Source organism: Notamacropus eugenii, chromosome 3 (genome assembly GCF_028372415.1).
Source record: "Notamacropus eugenii isolate mMacEug1 chromosome 3, mMacEug1.pri_v2, whole genome shotgun sequence".
Taxonomy (NCBI): domain Eukaryota; kingdom Metazoa; phylum Chordata; class Mammalia; order Diprotodontia; family Macropodidae; genus Notamacropus; species Notamacropus eugenii.
In genome coordinates, this window is record NC_092874.1 from 309,294,476 (window position 1) to 309,316,955 (window position 22,480).

The following is a 22,480-nucleotide window of genomic DNA, read 5'->3' on the forward strand; positions in this document are numbered from 1 at the left end:
ATACATCTGATCCTGGGGATTTTTTTTCCTTAGGAAGTTCATTGATAGCTTGTTTTCTAAGGTTGAGTTGTTTAAATATTTTATTTTTTTTTGTTCCTTTTTTTACACTTAATAGTATTTTATTTTTTTTCAATTACATCTAAAGATAATTTTCAGCAATCGTTTTTGTAAGATTTTGAGTTCTAAATTTTTCTCCCTCTCTCCCTTCCCTCCTACCTTCTCAAGACAGCAAGCAATCTGATATAGGTTATACATGTACAATCGTGTTAAACATAAATTTTATTTCTTCTTCTGTTAATCTGGGTAATTTATATTTTGTAGATATTCATTCATTTCATTTAGACTGTTAAATTTATTGGCACATAATTGAGCAAAATAACTTCTAATAATTGTCTTAAATTCCTCTTCATTGATGGTGAATTCACCCCTTTCATTTTTGATACTAGTAATTTGATCTTCCTTTTTTTTTTTAATCAAATTAATCAATGGTTTATTTTATTGGATTTTTTCTTTTTTAAAACCAGTATTCTAATTTAATTCATTAATTCAATGCCTTTCTTACTTTCAATGTTATTAATCTCTTCCTTTGATTTTCAAGATTTCCAATTTGGTAATTAATTGGGAATTTTTAATTTGTTCTTTTTTGTAGTTTTCTTAGTTACATGCCCAATTCACCGATGTGCTTTTTCTCTACTTTATTGATGGAAGCAATTAGAGATACAATTTTCCCCCTAAGTACTGCTTTGGCTGCATTCCATAAATTTTGGTATTTTATCTCATTGTTGCCATTTTCTTTAATGAAATTATTGATTGCTTCTATGATTTGTTCTTTGACCCACTTAGTTTTTAGGATTCAATTATTTAATTTCAAATTAAATTTTAATCTCCCTTTCCATTGTCTTATTGAATGTAATTTTTATGGCAATCTGATCTGAAGAGCACACATTTACTATTTCTACTTTTCTGTGTTTGGTTATGAGGTATTTATGTCCTAATACTTGGTCAGTCTTTGTATAGGTGCAATGTACTGCTGACAAAAAGGTATATTCCTTTCTATTTCTATTCAGTTTTCTCCAGAGAGCGATCATATCTCACTTTTCCAGAATTTTGTTTACCTCCTTAACTGCTTTCTTTTTTATTTTTTGGTTAGATTTATCTAGTTCCAAAGAAGAATGTTAAGGTCCCCCACTAGCATAGTTTTCTTGTCTATACTCCTCCTGTAACTCATTCAACTTCTTCAAAACTTTGGTTGCTGTACCATTTGGTGCGTATATGTTTAGTATTGATATGACTTCATTGTCTATGTTTCCTTCTTTTTCTCTTCTAGTTAGATCTATTTTTGCTATTGTTTTGTCTGAGATCATGATTACTACCCTTTTCTTTCTTTGCTTCAGTGGAAGTGTAAGAAATTCTGTTCCAGTCTCTTACCTTTACCTTGTATGTGTCTCTCTGTTTCAAATGTGTTTCTTGTAAACAACATATTGTAGGATTCTAGTTTTTAATCCATTCTGCTATCTGCTTCTGTTTCATGAGTGAGTTTATCCCATTTCCCTTTATAGTTATAACTGTGTATTCTTTTATGCTATTTCATGCTATTTTCCCCCTGTTTATTCCCCACCCTTTCCCTCCTCCCAAGTGTTTTACTTATCACCACCTTCCTCCATTTTTACCCCTCCCTCTTATCAGTCCCCCCCTCTATTATCCCCATCCCTTTTTACTTCCTTATACAGTGAGATAGATTTCTGTATCCAACTGAGTGCGTATGTTGTTCCTTTTTTGAGCCATTTTTGATGACAGTAAGGTTCAATCTTTGCCCACCACACTGCCCATTTTCCCTGCCAGTATAGTATCTCTTTCATGCCTCTTTTATGTGGCATAGTTGATCCCATTAAATCCATCCCCCTTTCTTCCAGTATAATTTTCTTTCTTACCTCTTTTTGTTTTTTTTGGTATCATCCCATCAAAGTCACTTTATATCCACACCCTCTGTCTATATATACTTCTTATAGTACTATATAGCTCTTATAGTAGTAAAGTTCTTAAGAGTTACAAATATTATCTTGCCACATAGAAATATAAACAGTTTAACCATATTGAATTTCTTATGTTTTCTATTTCTTGTTTCTTTTTTACCTTTTTATGTTTCCCTTGAGTCTTGTATTTGGAGGTCATTTTTTTTTATTCAGCTCTGATCTTTAAATTAGGAATTCTTGAAAGTCCTCTGTTTCATTAAATGTCTATCCTCTCTCCCCCCTACCCCAGAAAGATTATATTTGATTTTGCTAGGTAGGTGATTCTTCACTGTAACCCTAACTCCTTTGTCTTCCAGTCTATCATATTCCAAGCAATCTGGTTCTTTAATGTGAAAGCTGCCAAATCCTATGTAATCCTGAATATAGCTCTATGATATTTGAATTATTTCTTTTTGACTGCTTGCACTATTTTCTCCTTGATCTGTGAGCTCTAGAATTTGTCTATAATGTTACTGGGAGTTTTCATTTTGGGATAGCTTTCAGATGGTGATGGATTGATTCTTTAAATTTCTATTTTGTCCTCTGGTTTTTAATACATCAGGGCAGTTGTCTCTGATAATTTCTTGAAAGATGTTGTCCAGGCTTTTTTTTTTTTTTTAATCTTGGCTTTCAGGTAGTCCAGTAATTCTTATATTATCTCTCCTGTATCTATTTTCTAGGTCAGTTGTTTTTTCCAATGAGAAATTTCACATTTTGTTCTATTTTTTTCCATTTTAAATTTTATTTGATCATATCTTGATGTCTTATGAAGTCATTAACTTCCATTGCTCAATTCTAATTTTTACAGAATTATTTTCTTCAGGGAACTTTTGTGCTTCCTTTCCATTTGGCCAATTCTATTTTTAGGTAAAATTTTGTATATCTTTTCCCATGACACTGGCTGTTTTTTCATGATTCTCATGCATTATTTTCATTTTTTCTCCAATTTTTCTTCTGCTTCTCTAATTTGCTTTTAAATTTTTTATTTAAGCTCTTCCAGGAATTCTTTTTGGTCCCTTCCGGGGGCCTTCACATGTAGCCATTTTGACCCTATTGTTGTCTTCTAGGTTTAGGCCTTGTTCCCCCCTGTCACCATAGCAACTTTCTATAGTCAAGCTCTTCTTTTGGTTTTTGATTTTTTGGGGGGCTCTGATCCTGCATTGTCTCATGCTTTTAGTGCTGGGGCTCTGGATCTTGCTGCTGACTTTCACTGAGCTTCAGGGCTTAGCTGCTTGCTGGAACTGGCGGGTAGGCTTCCCTTCTGGCCTGTCTCAGGAGTGGGATCCCTGCTGCAGATCCCCTGCTGGGAGGCTGGCTGGCTGCTGCTCTTGGATCTTGCTACAAACCTTTCCTGCTTGGCTGCTCAGCTGCTTCCCTGCTCCCAGATCAATTCCAGTTGTGTGGAGAGGAATTTGGTAGGGATTTAGGGGGTTCCTTTCTCACTCGGCTGTCTTGGCACCAGAAGTCTTGCCTTCAGTCTTTCTTCATAGCCAGTGCTTATGACACAGTAGGGGCTCAATGAAGGGTTGCTGGGCTTGACCAGTCCAGCCCCTTCATTTCACAAGTGAAGAAACGAATGCTGACTTGCCCAAGGTCACAGAAGGGACTGATCTGCAGAGCCAGGATTCAAATTCAAGGCCCAGTCCACAAATGGTCATGATTCGAATCTGGAGCCTGTCTACAGCTCCAGAACCCTTCCCATTGGCCACAGTTCTTGATCTTCCTGAGATCTTCACCTCCTTGGCAGCCCCTGGGTGCATCTTCGGAGGGACGTGGAAGGCTGTCATCCCAAGCAGTGGCAGATTTCCGCCCCCGTGGTGTGGGTCCCTTTGTCTGCCTGGGCTTCACCTCCTGTCAGCATCTCGTTGCTTGAAAACCACAATGTTGGCCGCATCTCCATCCAAGGCTGCAACCTTATCCCTGAAACCTTTCCCAGAGCCATTGTCCCAGAGTGGGTGGGGAAGCAGTTGGAAATGCGAGAGGGTGTGTTAAGTAGAAAATGCCTTTCTGCTCCGATGCACTCTCGTTCTGTAAAGAAAGACCCATCTCCTCCAACCCCACCCCCTTGAAGGAGGAAATAGGCCCATGGGCCTGGGCAGAAGAGGGTGGAGGAGGAGGAAGGAGGTGAGGGGTCCTGCTCCATCTCAGTGAGGAGCTGCCCCGTGGCACCGAAGGCAGGCAGCCCAGAATGGTCGGCCCTGTTTACAAAAACTTGTTTTCCATCATTTATGGATGTCTACACATCAAAGCTGTTTCCAGCCACACCCATTCATCCCCTCCCTCCCTGAGCCTTCCCTGTGACAAAGGCAGATGGAAGCAGAGTCGTCAGCCTCCGTCCTCCAGAGTCTTCAGAGTCCAGCGGCAAGACCTGGCTTGGCCACCTCGGATGGCTCTGAATGACTCGGAATGAGAGGGGCCGGCTCTGTGGTGAAATAATCCTGGGGTCATAGACTTATGCGGCTCCTCAGCCAGTCTTCACTTTTTACAAAAGAGGAAACAGGCCCAGGAGGGAAATCCTCTAGGCAGAAGGGGCTGGAGCAGGATTTGAACTCGGGTCCTCCCCCTCCAAAACCAGCTGTCTTTGCATGTCCTTGGTGGGTCTGCTTCTTCATCTGTGGTCACTGCATGACCAGGCTCGATGTCTTCCTTCACAATGCTCTGGTCCTCTCCCCTGGGGGGTCTCGGTTCTGATACGTCTCCCTGGCTGTGCCCATCCTTCCACCCTGTTCTGCCCCATCACATTCACTGACCTGTTTGTCCAGCGCTTCCCTAGGTGACTTTGCTTTTTTTCATGAAAACTATTGCTATGAGGGAGTTTGGTTTCTGCCTTTGGCCTCCGGGTGTGTACCTCATAATTGTCCTCTCCATTTTTACAAAGGAGGAAATTGAGGCCTCCAAGGTGTGTTCATTTGGAGCCCAGAACCCCTTGACTGGGGCTCCCTCCTCCCCCCCATTCCCTGCCTCCTCCAACCATAACCCCTCTGACACTAGCAGGGGGCCTTTTATGGCCCTGCTCAGTGATGCTGGTCAGCATGGGGGCCCTGAGGCCCGCTGGCTCTTTGTCTCTTCCTCCCTCCCCTCTCCTGGCTGTAAATGTCTCTGGGTTTGGCCCCTGCTGGTTTATTTGTCCTCGTCTGTATTCATTTTCTGCAGAGGTCTGACTCCCCGTGTAGGGGGGCCAGTGCCCACTGAGACCAACTAGTGATAAATGAGCTCCCAACCTTAGTGGGAATCCAGGGCCTTCCTTCCTGGGCTGACACACTGTGCTTGGGCTGAGGCCAGGAGATTCAGGTTGAGGTCCTTCAAGTCTGACTGGCCTCCTAATGAGACCCAATCTCCAATCCCAGTCCTCTTCACTTTGGTCCCCCCACCACCATCTGGCCTGACCTGGCTGGGCCTGCCCCATCTTAGTAACATTCAGAGAATCTCGGCTTTGAGCCTTGGACTCTGGGGCTCTATTAAGGGACATGGGGGGATGTAAACGTGGGGAAAGCTTCAGAAACAGTCTGTAAAGCAGGTGATTTGAGGAGGGGATTCCCTCTCAGGCCCAGAAATAGGCTCTCTATAAATCACTGACTGCCAATGATTGAGGCCACACAGAAGCAGGCCTGGAGCAGAGAACTGGCCCCTCTCCCTTCCATGGGAAGGCTGGGCCATGAGGGGAGCCTCTGAACCCCTTCCTCATTTACATGCTCTTTTACTGGCCATGAATCAAGATCAGGGACCAGCATTTGAAGGAAGCAGCCTCTGGTCCCTCTGACCAGCCAGCTGGCCTAGACCTTGGGCCAGGACCCCAGAGCTCCAGCACATCCCCCTGGTGCCTGCAGCCTGACCACAGTCTTCCTGGTGGGGGCAGAGCCTGAGACTTGGAGGAGGAGAGCACTGGGGCCTGACCCTGGGAGTCCTTTCTGCAAGGCAGGCCCAGGGAGGAAGGGGCTCTGAAGCCAAAGGGTTGGCACAGGCACCCAGCAGGAGCCAGAGATACCAGGGTGGCTTTCAGTCCCTCCTGCAGATTCAGAGCACTCAGGCCAGCATACCAGGACAAACAGGGCATGGAGGGACTGCTGTCTTCCCTAGAGGAGGTACCATCCAGACCATCAAAGCACCCGCCGGGTCTAGAACCCTGACCCTGAGGGCAGAGGACCTGCCACTCAATTTCCTTATTTGTGAAATGAAGAGGCTGGACTCTGAGTGCTTCTTCTGATTCTACAAAGGAGGAAACTGAGGCACACAGAGGCCACCCAGGTAGGTGGTGATTTCCTCTGCCTCCCAGCTAGTGCTCCTCACACTGCCCCACACTGCCCCCTGGCGGCCCCGTCGAGTTCCCAGCCCAGGTGACCAGATCAAGCCCTCACTTCAGGTACCTAAGCCCCTGACACGCTTGGGGCAAAGATCCAAGATGGAGAAGCAGGACCCAGCCCTCTAGGAGTCCCTCCTCCCCGAGCCTGCATCCCCCCATCAAGTCACCAGTGACCCCTGCGAATTACTGCAACCCTTGTGGAGGGCAATTTGGAATTACATGAAGAAAGTGACCAAAATATATATATCCTTCAACCAAGAGGGGTCCCATTGCTAGACATAGACTCCCACAGGTCAATAATAAAAGGAAAGGCCCTCTGGTGCCCCTAGGTCTTCATGGCAACATGTTCCCTGCTAGCACAGACCCCAGAACAAAATAGATGCCCACTTGTCGGGGGATGGCTGACCAAGCGTATGAATGTGACAGAATTGAATGGAGCTGTGAGCACCAAAGAGTCTGTAGAGGCGGGTGCCCAGCAAAGGAAGCAGGCTCTCCAACAGTTCGGTTGGCCCTCCCCTGCAAGGCTGCCTGGTCTCTGAGCTCGCATCTCCCCCATTACAGAGTGAGTTCCATGAGGCTGGGCTGGTTCTGCCTTTCTGATCCTCAGTGCTTGGCCTCGAGTGGGCATCTGTGAAGAAAGCTTCCTGGCTAGGAAATGGGCTGGGTGGCCTTGGGAATGAGGGAGGTCTAACCGATGCCACCACCAGGAATGCCATCGTATACCCCATTTTTGTTTTAGCTGCCATTTCCTTCTCCAACTCATTTGACAGATGAAGAAACTGAGGCAAACAGGGCTACATGGCTTAGTCAAGGTCACACTGTTAGTGTCTGAGGTTGCATTTGAACTGAGGATGATGAGTGTTTCTGATTCCATGCTTGGTGTTCTGTGCATGGTGTCTTCTCGCTGTCCTGTATGACCCTCTTAGCTCCAGATGACCCCCACCTTCCTGGGTGCAGCCTCCCTCTCTGGGAGGAGAAGGGAGCCGACTGCCTTCCAGGTCTGAGGTTCTGCAGCTTATGCCAACACTCCTTTACCTACAAGGGACAGTCATCAGTTGGTGTTTTTTGAGTGCCTTTGGGGGTGGGGAGCGCTCCCCTGGACTGACTGGTAATCCAGGCATCTGTGAGTGTGTCTCTCTGCCTGCTTCTCTCTTCAAGCCTGCTGCTAAGAGGAGTCCCAGGGCTTTAGCAAGATGACTGTCCTGAGGCTGGGACATCAGGGAGGTCAGCAGTCCGTATTCAAGGGTCAGCTGTTACAGGAAAAGAGCATGGATCAGCAGGCAGAGGCCTGGGTTCAAATCCCAGCACACAGTGTTTAATAAATGCAGTGGGACTGATTTCCATTTTCTGGCTGCATGACCTTGAACTGTTCTCAGTTTACCCTCCTGTAAGATGGGGGCAGTCAATGAAGTCTAGGACTTTTCCATCAATCAGTGGGCATTGATTAAGCACCTCCCAGGCCCGGGTCCAGCTCTGGGGACACAAGGAAAAAGCCAGAGCAGCCCTTGCCCTCGACAGCAGTTCCATTCTGACCGAGGGATGGCGTGAGTGCACAAGATCCACACAGACAGGAGCCAGGCTCTGGCAGCTGGATCAGGAGACCCAGAGACTCTGGAGTGTCCCTTGGGTGGCCAAGGATGCACTGGGAACGGAGTGCTTCATCCAGTGCCAGTGGCCAAGGGTATCCCTCCCCCCTGGCCAGGCTTGGAGCCACTCCCCTGCCCTCCACTGCCCCTGGCTCCTGGCGCCCTTTCGGCTGCCCACCCGCCCTCCCTCCTGGCGGCGTAGGTCTCCCCACCACTGTAATTTGGTAAACAGAGGCTTAGCTTCATTAAAGCCTTGCTGAGCTGCTCCCGGGGCCCTCCCTCTCCCTGTCTGATACCCATCCCCAAAAATGTAAATTACAAGGTGACTGCTGGCTAATGGTGGGCTTGGAGCAGCTTGGAGACGGCTCCCCGTATGTTGGGCACACCTAGCTCTGGGCGGGGGTAGGGGCAGTACGGACCAGCAGGGCCCTGAATTCCAGGTCAGAGAACTTTGGTTCCCCTCCTGCCCTCCAGCCTTGCCAGTCAGTGACCCTGCACAAATCCCTCAGGCATCAGTCTGAAGCCCTTCGTGTGTTCTCAGTGTGTGCCAGGCTCCTGCAATAGGCAGAGTAACTTCTTTGGGCCTCAGTGTCCCATTGAGAGAAGGGGCTCCCTATGTCCCAGGGACACTGAGAATCCAGTGAGAATGGAACTCTGGCTGTGTCTCTTATGGAGCCAGTGGAGGGAAACTGAGACAGGGGCGATTGAGGGAGGGAGAGCAGGTGCCCACCTCCCTCCTTCCAGAACGTCCCACCTCCTCCTTTGACCTGAGCATCTGACAAGGGGAAAGGACTGCAGGGGTTTATAGTCCAACCATGTGGCCCTCCCAACCCATACCCAGGCTGCTGTCCCTCCATGGGTGCTGGAGGCCACTCTCCATCTCATCTCCTCTCCTTCTGACAAGTGAAGATGATTTGTTGTTGTTTACTGGAGTGCCAGGATTGTTCTGGTCTCGGGAAGAAGGGCCACCCCTGACCAGTCTGGTCCAAGTCATTGGGCCTGCAGTATAGACATCCCAGGAGAAATGTCAGATGGAACAGAATGTTAGTTGCTATGGAGATGTGTGCCAAACCACGTCCCCAGTTGTTACCAGGCTTAAATGCTCAGCTTCCCCAGAGACTGGCTGAGGTCAGCTGGAGCTCCCAAGGGCATTGTAAGAAATTGGGAGGTCCCAGCACCTTGGGGTCAAGCGCCCCCTGACCCTTAATCACTGTGTGATGCCAGACAAGTCATTTCATCTCACCAAGCCTCAGTTTGCCCTTGTGTGAAATGGGTATATTCACACTTAGATAATCTACTTCATAGGGAAAGGGCCTGGAGGTGCTTTATGAATGGGGGCCACTGCCCCCCACTTCCTCCTGTGAGCTCATCATCTTTTATAAGGCTGATTGGGTCCTCAGGGCCTCCCCAGGGTAGGCCATCCTTCTACACCTCCTGAACTCACTTGCACTCCCTCCACAACCGTGCTTTCTAGGCCTTTTCATCTCTTCTCAAACCTTCCCTGGATCCCTGTTCTGAGGCCTCCCCCCTCAGCTCTGCCATCCCCTGTTCTCAGGACCATCCTAACCATAACTTTCCTTGACTAATCTAAATCTCTGGGCCTTCTGGTTCTGCCTTTTCCACAGCCCCACATCGGCAGGCTGGGAATCCCTCATGGCCCCTCTGGAGAGAAGGTGGCTGTGGTGTCCGTGGATGACTGTGATACAGCAGTGGCCGTGCGCTTTGGTGGCCTCCTGGCCAACTACAGCTGTGCTGCCCAGGGTACCCAGACGGGCTCCAAGAAGTAAGTGGTTCCTTGGGCATTGGGAGGGAGCAGGCACCCAGAAGCCTCTCCTCTGCCAAAGCCCAGGTTAGGGGGATGGGGATGGTCATTGGGACTCTTGGCTGGGATGACTCCTGAAAACCAGCTGTCAAAACTGGGTGGAGCCCAGTGGGAGAAGCCCTCCACCAGTATTCTCTGGGTTGTTGCTCTCACTAGCATTGATCTTCATATGTTAATCATTAGAGTTAAAAGAGCAACTCGGCCCAACATCCTCAGCCTTCCTACGTGCTCATGTTTCCAGGTGCACTGTGGCTGCATTTGGAGTCACAGGTCCTGGGTGACCTTGGCTTGTCCTTTACAAAGCTCTCTGGACCTCATTTTCCTCATTTGGAAGATGAGGGAGCTGGATTCAACATCCCTTCCCACTTTCCACCTGATCCTGAAGCCCAGAGCATGGCAGGGTTTGCCAGGGAGAAAAAGACTGCGGTGATCCTGACCTCCCTTCCAGGGCCTCAGCCTTGGTCAGCTTCCCTGCCCCTCCAACCTCCCAGCGGGCAGGGACACCTGGCAGACGATGCTTACCCCAGCTGAGGGTATAGGCCTCCGTAGGGCTTCCCCCTACCTCAGGCAGCTCCAAGGTGGGCGAGGAGAAGGTGCCCTCCTCTGGCCTGGTGACTGCAGCTGCTGCCCCCCAGGTATCGGCCCTGCCCCACCCCCAGTTTTATCTAGGGCTGAAGCCCAAAGTAGACAGTGCTGGAGGGTCAGAGTGTGGCCACCTAGTTCAGAGGACGGAGGGCAGCACATGGTATCAACAGGCTGTGTTGTAAGGGGACCTTAGACCACAGACCTCAGTTTCCCTCTCTCTAAAATGAAGGGACTGACTGAGGGAATTTCCAAACACCCAGCCCTTCTGGTGCTGAAGCCTGTGGGACCAAAGGGCATTTCTAAGTCCTGTGACTGCAAACTATAAATTAAAATACAATTAAACGTGTATTCAGCACTTGGCCGTACTCAGCTCTGGAGACCTGGAGAGAGAAACTACAGCATGGCCTGTCCTTAGGGCTTCCCATCCATACATCCTCTGTGGGATACCCCTAGACAGAGACATGCACAGATATGGGAAAGAAAACAGACAGAGACGGGATGGTCAGTGTCCAGAGGAGGTGGCCCCTTGACTGATCACAGCGAGTGTTTATTAGGTTCCAGGCACTTGGACTTTAGGACACACAGCTTCTTATTGGATATTTGGCATCATCTCATTTGAAGGAAGCCAAGGAGATTGAGAGACAGAGATGAAGGGGGAAGGCACTTTCAGGAGGGACAGGCTGGGCAAATGTCTGGTGGTGGGAGATGAGATTCTGCATTCTGGGCAGGACAGTTTGGGTTGCACATTGCATCACAGAGTCTGATGGCACTGGAAAGAAAGGTGAGGGCCAGATCACATGGGTGGTACTGAAGCGAGGATGTTAGCAGATGGCTTGGCAGGGTTGAGGTGGTGCAAGTGCTGGTCTTTGCTTCTTTAGGTCCTTGGACCTGACGGGTCCTCTCCTCCTCGGGGGTGTCCCCAACCTGCCCGAGGACTTCCCGGTGCACAACAGGCAGTTCATTGGCTGTATGAGGAATCTCTCCATTGACAACCAGGCCGTTGACATGGAAGACTTCATAGCCAACAACGGCACCAGAGCAGGTACTCCGCGGTCTGTCTTGGTAGAGAGGACGCTAGGGCACAGGCAGCCCAGACTAGGTATACACTATGGCAAGGTGCATTGAGGAAGCCCCCCTCCAACATGGCGGTCTTCCTGAGCTGAGCTGAGCGTGCCCTGCTTTGTTCTGTTTCCTCACCATCTGGAACCTCCAGAAAGAGGGGGTTGCTGGTATGTTGTGGGAGAATGCTCCCACAGGTCTTGTCCCACCTTGGGAAGGGTAGATTCTTAGGGTGGTATGATGGAACTGAGGATGGTGATGGAGCCAGGGATGATAACAGAACCATCATGTTCCCAGATGGAGGGAAGCATCGTCAGCAAGTATAGTGGGAAAAGCTTTTGTGCCAGAATCAGTAGACCCAGGTTCAAATCCTGCCCCTTTGGGCAAGTCACTTCTCATCAAGTCACCACTGGACTCAGTGGCCCCTGAGGTTCGTTCAGCTTTGATCCTATGGCTGGAGGGCCAAACTTGGAGTCAGAAGCCCTGGGTGTGAGTGTCAGCCTGGGCTTCCTGGTCACAGGACCCTGGTCTCCTCAGCTGGTACAATGGGCACAATCACCCTTGCTCCTCCCTCCATGCTCATGATGAATGCTTCCCAGGGAGGACTTTTCCCTTGGCTGTCATCCCTGTCATTTGGAGCATCTCTCTGCAGGAGGGAGTGAGCTGCCCAGGGTTGCCCTGTCAGGATGAGGTCCAGGGAATCCAGAGCTCTGACTCAGAGGCACTGCCCCCTCCCCACTGCTCCACCATGTCTGGGATACTCCTGGTGACCCTGAAGGTTCCAGGTCAGCCTTGGCCAGGACTGATGCCCCCCCAGGCCTGGGCAGGGAGGTCGTGATGTGTTCGATTTTCACTCATGTTCTTGGAGGGGCCTGGGCTTGGTTCAGCTGGGCCCAGTTCTCTCTGGCCACAGTCCTGGGATTTGCCAATAATTGTGTTTGAAGTTAAGAGGAAACACCATATAGGCAGATGACCCTGGAAACAGCAATTGAAAGACCCAGATTCCGGTCCTATCCCCAGTCCTTGCTGCCAGCGTGGCTTCATTTTGCTCATCTGGTCAATGGGGTGATGGTCACCTGGCCCTATACAGCCACCCAGGGTGGAGGGTAGGACCAGAAGAGAACAGATGAGGGGGCATCTGTCCTGGCCCTGTAGTGCTGAAATAAAGGTGTGCCCTTCCTTGGCAGGCTGTGCAGCACAGGAGAACCATTGTGACAAGATCTGGTGCCAGAATGGTGGGACATGTGTGAACAAATGGAACACATACATCTGTGACTGTCCCCTGCGGTTCGGGGGCAGGAACTGTGAGCAGGGTAAGGCCTGGGCCTTGGGTAACAGGGAGGCGATGCTGGGACTGGGAGGAGCCAATGGTCTGGTATTGTTCTGAGCTAGAGCTGAGGATGTCAGAGCCAGGGCATAGAACAAGGGATGTCAGGGCTGGGAGGGGCCTGAGAACAGGAGATGAAAGGTTTGGGAGGGTCTTAGGACTAGAGAACAGAGAATGTCACAGGTGATTCAGTCTCTTCATCTTAGAGATCTTAGAGATGAGCAAATTGAGGTGGCCTACCTGTGGGACATCCCACCTTGGTACCAGATGAGGGAACCCCTATCTCTCTGAAGCCTGTTCCTCTGGACACTGCTCTGTCTTGACCCCAAGGCTTTGGCTGTGTCAGGGCTGTTGTCTCCAACATGAGCAGTTTTTAAAACAATAATAGAAGTACTTTCATCCCCAGATGAGAAGAACTGTCCCCTCTCCACTCTGCCCATGCCCATCCCCCCTTAGGAGAGGTGTATCTAGGCTGCCCGTCCCCCACAATTAGTCTGCACTATGTTTCTCTCCCAGATCAATGGTGCCCACCTTGTAAGCACCCTGGGGGCCCACTGCTACAGAAGTGCCTCAGCTGATGTCTCTGCTGATGCCTCACTAGCTCAGACAGTGGCACCGGGTGCAGGGGGAAACCAGTAGGACTTCACATAGAGTCCGGGCTCTGCCTTCATTCCCTCTTTGGGCCTCAGTTTTCTCATCTGTCACACCACTATACGTGATCTCATTTGGACCTGGCCACAGCCCTATGAGATGAGATCCTCCTGTCCCCATTTCCCAGATGAATAAACCGAGGCTCTGAGAGTGCATGTGATTCGCTCAGAACCACACAGCTGATCCACATCTGAGGCAGGATTAAGAGCCTGGTCTTATTGCTAAACTGGCACTCTGTCCCCTCTACCCACTCTCTCCATTCCCCCCTCCATTCTCACGACTATGCTCTGGGGGCCAGGGCTCAGACCCTTGATCTCCCCCATTTTACCAGTCAGGTGATAGGTTCCAGGAGGGCCAGGGAAGCCCCAGGTCTTATGAGTGGGCAGTGGCCAGAGGCCATCCCTTGCCCAGCCCTGGTGGGAACGTCATGGGGGCTGAGGGCTTGTTCTGCCAAAGAAAATGCAGGCCGTTTGTGGTTTGGCCCAGCAGGAAATCACCACGAAGAGCTAATGAGACTGTGTTTCCCTCCAGAGGAAGCCGGCTTGGGCGTTTGGTGGACAGCCCTGTGACCCAGAGGCTGCTTTTCCTTTGGTCTCTGGGGCTGGGGTGGCGAGGAGGCCCAGACCGACTGGTGTGTGTCACTGGCCTGGAATGTCATCTGAACTTCTGTGTGCCTAGATTTAAAAGAACCTTCCGGGGTCACTCTTCCAGTGATACATTTGACTCTCTCTCGTTGTCCTCAGAATGGTGTTTGAAAGTAACAGCACCAACATAATTCTGAGTAGAATAGAAAAGGCAGCCTGGAATTGTGGTAAGGATGACCAGAGAGGAGCCAGAGGGCCTGGGCCTTTCCTGCCCACCCCACACAGTCCCTGGGCCTCAGCTCCCCCTGGCCTCAGAGGCCCCTAGTCTAGACCTATGTTCCCATGATCTTCCAAAGACTCCACCAGGAATTGAGGATGTGTAGCCAGGGGACAGAAGACTGAGGGGTCCCCAGACAGATGGCCAGGAGGAGGATTCACCTCCCTCTGCTTGGCCCCCCAGGACCACTGAGGGAGGGGAGAGGTGCTGAGAGGTGGTATGAGGCTGGAGGTTAAGGGAAATGACAGGTCAGAACTGTCCCAAAGAGCCACAGGCTGCTTTAGGAGATAGTGAGTTCCCCATGAGTAGAGGTATTCAGGCGCATGCATAGCCTTCTTCAGAGTATATGTGGGTGATGGACCTTTTTTCTGTTCAGATATATGTTGAGTGGTAGGATGGCCCAAGCTCCTGGGCTTGTGGGAGTGGGGCCAGCAGGCTTGTCTTGACCACCCCTTCTATCAGCTGGGAACAAAGGATGCGAGAGGTCACCTGGAGAGCCCTGGGTGTGGGCATAGGTGTGGTCATGGCTCTGACTTGGCTCCCTTCACGCAGCTGCCCAACTTTCTGCCTCCAGGGGCCTGTGGCTGCCTAGCACCAAGGTCCCTCATCGGGGTTCAGTGAGCATGGTTGAGACAGCAGTAGGAGGGCCCAGCTTCACCTGGACCTGACCTCCCTGACCTCTGCCCCAGCACCCCCAACCCCTAGGGATTCTTCTTATAACCTAGTGGTCACTTTACAAAGAGGGAGAATTGGAAAGCACAGGAAATTGTGAGCTCTCACTAGTTTGCCTCACATAAATGAGAAAGTCATCAAGATAGTAACAGCGTCACCCCATTCTGAATGTCATTTTGCTTTGATCCTGGTATCTGTCTCCACTGTGTTCTCTCCCCTCTTAGCAGGCCATAAGCACCTTGAGGACAGGCTCTGTCATCTCTCACTTTTTTCTCCAGATCTGGGTTGTTTGGGTTCTTTAGCTGGGTGACTCTGGGCTGGTCTCTTGCCCTCTCTGGCCATGAGGGGCAGTCCCATGGCCTCTGAGCTCCCTGAAGTCATCTGGGAGACCTGGCTGGCACTCCTGTGTATGCCATCCCGGACATCCCAGGATGGTGACCCCCCTTGTTCTGTCCCCTTCACAGCTATGCCCCACCCCCAACGCTTCAGTGGCGAGAGCCTCGTGTTCTGGGGGGATCTGGACATCACCATCTCGGTTCCCTGGTACCTGGGTCTCATGTTCCGAACTCGGAAAGAGAGTGGGACCCTTCTAGAGGCCAACGCCGGGACATCATCGAAAATCAGCCTCCAGGTAAGAGGGGGCAATTTCTGAAGGCTCCATGGCAGCTGGGAGTGACGGTGCTGAGTCTCAGCCTGCCAGGTGACCAGCCCCCACCTCTGGCCCTTGGTTCCCTCTGCCCTGCAGTGAAAGGCTTGCCTGGGGGCTGCTGAAAGGACCCTGGGGCTGTACTACCACCCCCCTATCCCTGAGAGAGACCACCCAGTCTTCTTTCTCCCTGATGCCTGACACCACGAGCGGCTCATTGCATTGAGAAGTCTCAAGCTCAGGATAACCCGGCCCAGGTGTTTTGGAAATGGTGGCTCTATTTCTTTCAGTTTATGAATCTCTCCCATTTCCTGAATAGCCTGAGCACACAAGGAAGTTGACTCCACCCTCAGCTGGGGAGAAAAATATGCACTGTGGTCAAAAAGATAAATTAACTCAGCCTGTGCTTTGCAAATGACTGGCTGCTTTAGACTCCTCCCACTCAAATATAAAAAGCAATGTATGTTGCACCATCCTTTAGAACATCATTAGAATGTCAGGAATATCTGGGTCCAGGCCTATCTCTGAGCCACGCACCCTGACTGGGCACTCCTCTCCAAGTAACTACAGGGCCTGACCAAAACAAGGGAGGGAGGGAGAGAGGAAATTATTAGCGAATTTTAAAGATGGGGTAAGTAGAACAGATAAATGGGCAGCTATGTGGCTCAGTATAGAGGATAGAATGCTGGGCCTAGAGTCAGGAAGACTCATCTTCCCCAGTTCAAATCTGGCCTCAGATACTTCCTGGCTGTTACCCTAGGCAAGCCACTTCACTCTATTTGCCTCAGTTTACTCATCTGTAAAATGGCAGACCAGTGCAGTATCTCTGCCAAGAAACCTCCGCATGGAGCCTCAAAGAGTCAGGCATGACTGAAGAAAAAGCAGATTTGAGAAAGGTCATAGGATCATGGGTTTAATTCTCTGACACGCACAGACTCTCCTGCAGGCCAGGGGCTTGTTCTGAAGGTGGGCAGACCCCTGACTGCGACCAGAAGTCGTGGATTTCTAGGTCATTTCTGTTTTGGGTCAGAACCTTTCATGTATGCTCGGGCCCTTGGATGTGAAGTCTGAATCACCTAACAGGGTTTTATGAGAAACCTAATGCATACCCAGTGCTAGACCATGTTCTAGGGAGTTGGGGAGGGTGAGAGCAGCCAGGGATCAGGAAAGACCTGAGTTACAATCCTGCCCTTGCCAGCTGTGTGGCCTTAGACAAGTCATTTCATCTCATCAGGCCTCAGTTTCCAAACCTGTAAGAATAGTCACCATAACACACCCCTATAGGTGATACTTTAGAGTCTGTGGTTTGCAAAGCACCTGACATAGACTATCTCATCAGCCCATTTTACACAGAGGCTCAGAGAAGTCACCTGGGATGACCCAGCTGGTAAGTGGCCAAGCTAGGATTCAAGGCCAGTTTCCCAGATGCCCATGATTTGGATGAAGTGGCATCATAGGCACCCCTCTGAGATCCTGGTCCTGGGTCTTTGGGGGAGGGAAGCAAGTAGGCATGGCAGATACGCCCCACTCTCTCTGCCCAGCTCAGCTTTGGACAGGTCGGAGGTGGTGGAGGCTGGTGAAACCATCTCTGGAAATGGTGCTCCCAGGCCTGCCTTCCAGAGGGTCTGAGGACAAAAGCTCTTTGTCAGCCTTCAGGTGCTCCAGAAAGGGGACCCACCTGAGTCTGATGAACTAGAATGCCATTCATTGTGGTTCCAGCAAGTCCAGGGCCCTGCCTCCCTTGAAGGACCACCATCTGCCCCCTCACAGCTGCTCTATGAGGTCAGAAGCATAAATAGCCTTATCCCCACTTTGCAGTGGGGGAAACTGAGGATGGAAGAGAGGGAGTGACTTACCCAAGGCCACACAGGCAGGACAGGCTAAGCTGAGGTCCAAAGGCAACTGCCCTAGGCCTGGGCCACCATGAAATGCTCCGAGCATCCCCTCCATGATCAGGTGTGACCCTCCCGATTCCTCCACCACAGATCCTCAATAGCCACATAGACTTTGCTGTTTTCCATGGACCCTTGGAGGTGGCCTCCATGAGGCTGGGCAGGTCCCGTGTGAGTGATGGCAAGTGGCATCACCTGCTCATTGAGCTGAAGAGTGCCAAGGATGGCAAGGACATCAGATACCTGGCCGTGATGACCCTGGACTATGGCCTAGAGCAGGTGGGTTCTGGAGGGCAGGGCTGCCCTGGCTTGGGGGACAACCCGGAGGAGGTGACCAGGAGGTGGGGGAGGGGAGTTGCAGATGGCCCAGAGGAGCCGCTGGGACCTTGTGTGTGAGAGGGAGAGCTGCAGATGCCCGGAGGAGCTGCCTGGGCCAGTATCTTGGGGTCTCTTTACTGCTCCGACTGGTCCTCATTCACAGTATCAAATATTTTTTAGGACCACCCCAATGGGCCCCCAGAGCAGAGGCTCTAATTAGAAATCCATGGAGCCTGACAGCTTTGGCTGCTATTCAGCCACCATGGAGGCCCCTGTCTCAGGCCTAACTGTAGGAATGGGCATCGTCCCACTCTAACCAGGCACCTCTGACCCAGGTCCCCTTTGCTTTCTCTTCCCAACAGAACACGGGGCAAATTGGCAACCAGCTTCCCGGCTTAAAGATGAGGAGCATCCTGGTGGGCGGCCTCTCTGAAGACCAGGTCGTGGTCCGACAGGGCTTTTCCGGCTGCATGCAGGTATGCCTGCAGAGGAGGGAGCTGTCCAGGATCACCTGCCCAGGCACTGTCCCGAAGGGGCCTGTTCTTTCTCACCTTATTCCTCTTTGGTTTTAGCCTCACTTTCATTTCCAGACCACGTGAGACATCATGTCAAGCGCTTTGTTGACCTTAGAGAAATGCTGTCTATCATTATTAAGATTTCATTCCCTGCTCTTGGACACAAAGAATATTAAACAAAGCAGAAAAGAGGGAAACAAAACAAGAAATAAAGGATTTAGCCAGACTGACCATTAGCCTATCCCAGCATCCTGTGTAGTAGTGTTCCACACCTTGTTTTGTGGTGGTTACCATCCTTGTGTGTTTCACTTTCACTTTGCATCAATCTTCCCATGAATAATGAAAGTCATTATTCCTTACAGTGTCAGAATAACTGGTCAGTAGTGGGGGGCAGAGTGGCAGCAGAGGAAGTGCCAGCTTCAGCCTTAGGGAGACCTGCCTCTGCCCCACTCTGTCTGGGAGACCCCAGGCACAGACGCAGGGTCGACACCGGCATTGGGGGAGACTCCCTGGCTGTCTGAACTGCATCTACCTCACACAATAATTCAGACTCCCCCCAGGCTCCCCACACCCCCCACTTCACAGCACTTGCGGCTTGGGTCCCCTGCCTGTGGTCTCTGCTCTGAGCTTGATTCACTCAAATCCCAAACAGCAGCTTCTTTCTCCCATCCAGCTTTTCCAAGGGCTTTTCCTCACAATTACCCTGGAGACAAAAAAGACCCATAGTATGGATGAGGAGACTGAGGTCCAGAGCAGGGACAGTGCAAAGGGACTGATGTCCTCCACATCTCATGGTCTAGTGTCAAAGCTGGAGCCAAGGCCTTCTGGCTTCATGTCCAGTGCCCCCCTGGCACATCATTTCCTTGTAGAGTCGGCCCCATCCAAGATCCCCGAAGGTGAGTCCTCCTTCCAGGGCCGCAGACCCCGGCCTCTTCCCCCTCACCTGAGTAGTCCTCCCCCAGCACCTGCTCTGCCCTCCTGGGACCATCATCAGAGGCCTCCAAGCACCAAGGAAGGGCAGGCAAGCAGGCAGGGACCAGCCCAATTTCCCCATTATGGAGCTAAGCCAGTCATTCTTATCACAGGGAGTGAGAATGGGGGAGACGTCAACCAACATCCTGACCCTGAACATGAAGGATGCTTTGAAGGTCAGGGTGAAAGATGGCTGCACCCTGGACAACCCATGCGCCTCCAGCCCATGCCCTAAGCACAGCTACTGTATGGATGACTGGGACAGCTACTCATGCATCTGTGACCCAGGTAAGAGCCACAGGGCAGGGGTTGCTCCCCCCAGGGATTGCCTGCAGGGGTAGCTCCCCAGGGCCACCCAGCTAAGAAAGGGCAGGGTCAGGAGGGAGTATCCATCCTCCTGGGTCACGTCGTCCTCTGTCCTTCCCCCTCCCTAGGTGCCCAGGGGTGGGGACTGGGTGTGAGTGTAGGGGTGTGTGTATGTGTATGTATGAGAGTATGTGTGTATGGATGGGTATGAGTGCATGTGTTATGTGTATATGTGTGAATGTGAGTGTAGATGTATGAATGGGTATGTGTATGTTTTGTGAATGTGTATGAATATGGGTGTGTGTATATGTACAGATGGGTGTGAGTGTGTTATGTATATGTGTGTGTATGAGAGTGTGTGTGTATGGATGAATGTGTGTAGGGTGTGTGTAAGTGTGAGTGTGGATGTGAGACTGTAGAAGTGTGTATTATGTGAGGTTGTAAGGAGATGTGTGTGTATGTTGTGTGTAAGTGTGAGTGTGGGTGTGAACCTGTACTGCTGTGTATTATGTGAGAATGTAGGGGTGTGTGTGTATGTGTGTGTGTGTGTGTGTGTGTGTGTCCCCTCACGTTCCCCTGCTATGAGCAATTAGCCACTGCCTCAGCCCTGAGGAAGAGCCCAGAGAGTCCTTGAGGTGTCAGACACCAAGCCATCCATTGGTCAGCAGTTGATGGAATGGTCTTCCCTACCCTCCTAGGCTACTTTGGGAGAGACTGCGTGGACGTGTGTAACCTGAACCCCTGTGAACACATCTCAACTTGTGTCCGAAAACCCAGCTCCGCACATGGCTACACCTGTGAATGTGGCCAGAGCTACTATGGGCAGTACTGTGAAAACAAGTGAGGGCATTTCTTTACTGCCTGGGAGGGAGGCCGCACCCAGATGAGCATCCCTGTTTGACCCAGCAGGAAACTGGTCACAGAACAGGGGATGTCAGAGCTGGGAACCTAGAACAAGGAAGACTGGAGCTGAGAGGGGCCTTAGAACAGGGGATGTCAGAGCTGGGAGGGGCCAGAGAACAAGGAAGTTCTCCAGGTAGTCCCTATTTGTCACCCAGGAGCAAACATAGGTGTCCAGTGAGTGTCCTTGGGCAGTGACCTGGCCTGTGCAGGAACATCCCCATCCATGTGGAGGCCAGGGTCCGGGCCACCCACTGGAGAGAAGTTGCGCCAGCTCCTGAGAGGCATACCTTCCTGCCAGTCAGCAGGTGGCTGTTGGGGCGCCTCTGCTGACAAAAGGTTCAGTTCATGCTCTTCACTCCCAAACAGAATCCACCTCCCGTGTCCTAAAGGCTGGTGGGGAAACCCTGTGTGTGGCCCCTGTCACTGTGAGGTCAGCAAAGGCTTTGACCCAGACTGCAACAAGACCAATGGAGAATGTCAATGCAAGGTAAGTAGAGGCAGACTGGTAATGAGCCCCTGTTGCCTCCTGGAGGCTTCTGGGGCCAGCCGTGCCCCCAGATGTCATGCCACTTCTCCCCTTCCTTCCCCCAAACCCCTGCCCTCCACGGTTTCTTTTGAAAAAGGTGTATAAAGAGAAGCTGTGGATGAGCTAAGGATAGACAGGTCAGTTGGAGGACCCTGAGGATCAGGGATAGGTGTACAGAGGATACGATTTAGGATCAATCTGACCAGAAGCTCCAGGAGGGCTGGGCCTGGCTGGGGTCTCACTTTGTGTCTCTCTGTCCTGAGGACAGGATGCTCTGCACACAGTAAGGACTTAATAAATGTTTGCTGAGTTGAACTTGAACCATACCTTCTTGGTGTATCCCCCTCTCCTCTCCCCTCCTCTCCTCTCCCTCTCTCGGTTGTCTCCTTTCCTCTTTCTCTCCCCTCCCCTTTCTCCTTTTCTCTCTCCCTCTCTCCACACCTCCAGGAAAACTACTACAAGCCCCAGAACCAGGAGACATGTTCCCCATGTGACTGTTTCCCTTTTGGCTCCCACACACGTACCTGTGACATGGAGACAGGTCAATGTGCCTGCAAGTCAGGGGTGATCGGGCGCCAGTGTAACCGCTGTGATAATCCCTTCGCTGAAGTGACCACCCAGGGCTGTGAAGGTGGGTGCCTCCCCTCCTGGGGTCGATGACCAGTGCAGCCACAGGCAGAGGAAATACTGAAAATACCCAACATACCTGCATCCCCAAATGCACCCACTTTTGGGGTTTTGAGGGACTTTGCTTCATCAGGATTCTAAACTTATCAACTCTTAGATCTGGGAGGGACTTCAGACACCATTCATCCAAATGTCCTTGTTATACAGTGAGGGAAAACTGAGGCCCTGGCAAAGGGAAAGTCACTGAGGCCTCTGATTCCAAATCGAGTCTTCTCTCTATCCTACCTCTTTCCTCTCTCTTGGTGACATCCCATCTGCAGGAAGGGTCTGACATATGGGCTTCTGGTTTGGCTTTCGCTGAGATCTCTGCCTTCATGGAAATACTTGGCCCTGGGGGTGAGAGGAGAATGGTTTATAAAATGGCTCATAAAGTTTCCCTCCTGGCCCCTTCCCCATGCAGCCAACCCCTTCCAAAACCCCAGTCCAGCAGAAACCCAGTGTCAGCCAAGCCATTGTCCTAGAACTGAGCTGGAGGAATGTTATGGGCCAATGGGGAAACTGAGGCCTACATTGAGCATGACCAACATTTTGCAGAAAACATACAATTCTTAGAAAAGATCAATAATCTCTGTTTATGCAGAGGCCTTGGGGGAATAATGAGTCTCATTTCAGACGCAATATTCTGATGTTTGTTGTTTTTTCCTCTGGTGTGCCCCAGTAATCTACAGTGGCTGTCCCCGCGCATTTGAGGCTGGCATCTGGTGGCCGCAAACCAAGTTTGGGCAGCCAGCAGCCGTGCCCTGTCCCAAGGGATCTGTGGGTAAGTGTGAGCATGGATTGGTCTCAGCCTGTGTGGTTAGCGGAGTGAGAGAGCAAGCCAACAGGCAGGCCAGAGGCCAA

The 22,480-nt window shown here is 50.9% G+C and overlaps 1 protein-coding gene across 2 annotated transcripts in view; it reads left to right on the forward strand.

Moving 5' to 3' along the window:
• The window catches only part of CELSR1 (cadherin EGF LAG seven-pass G-type receptor 1), a 152,729-nt gene that overhangs the window by 102,155 nt on the left and 28,094 nt on the right, over positions 1–22,480 (forward strand). For both annotated transcript variants that reach the window (XM_072596574.1, XM_072596575.1), the window contains exons 6-16: positions 9,524–9,681; positions 11,184–11,347; positions 12,552–12,677; positions 15,340–15,506; positions 17,507–17,692; positions 18,094–18,207; positions 19,332–19,506; positions 20,223–20,364; positions 20,794–20,914; positions 21,401–21,584; positions 22,299–22,400. In XM_072596574.1, coding sequence (XP_072452675.1) covers positions 9,524–9,681; positions 11,184–11,347; positions 12,552–12,677; positions 15,340–15,506; positions 17,507–17,692; positions 18,094–18,207; positions 19,332–19,506; positions 20,223–20,364; positions 20,794–20,914; positions 21,401–21,584; positions 22,299–22,400 — 1,639 coding nt within the window. The remainder of the gene's footprint in view (positions 1–9,523; positions 9,682–11,183; positions 11,348–12,551; positions 12,678–15,339; positions 15,507–17,506; positions 17,693–18,093; positions 18,208–19,331; positions 19,507–20,222; positions 20,365–20,793; positions 20,915–21,400; positions 21,585–22,298; positions 22,401–22,480) is intronic.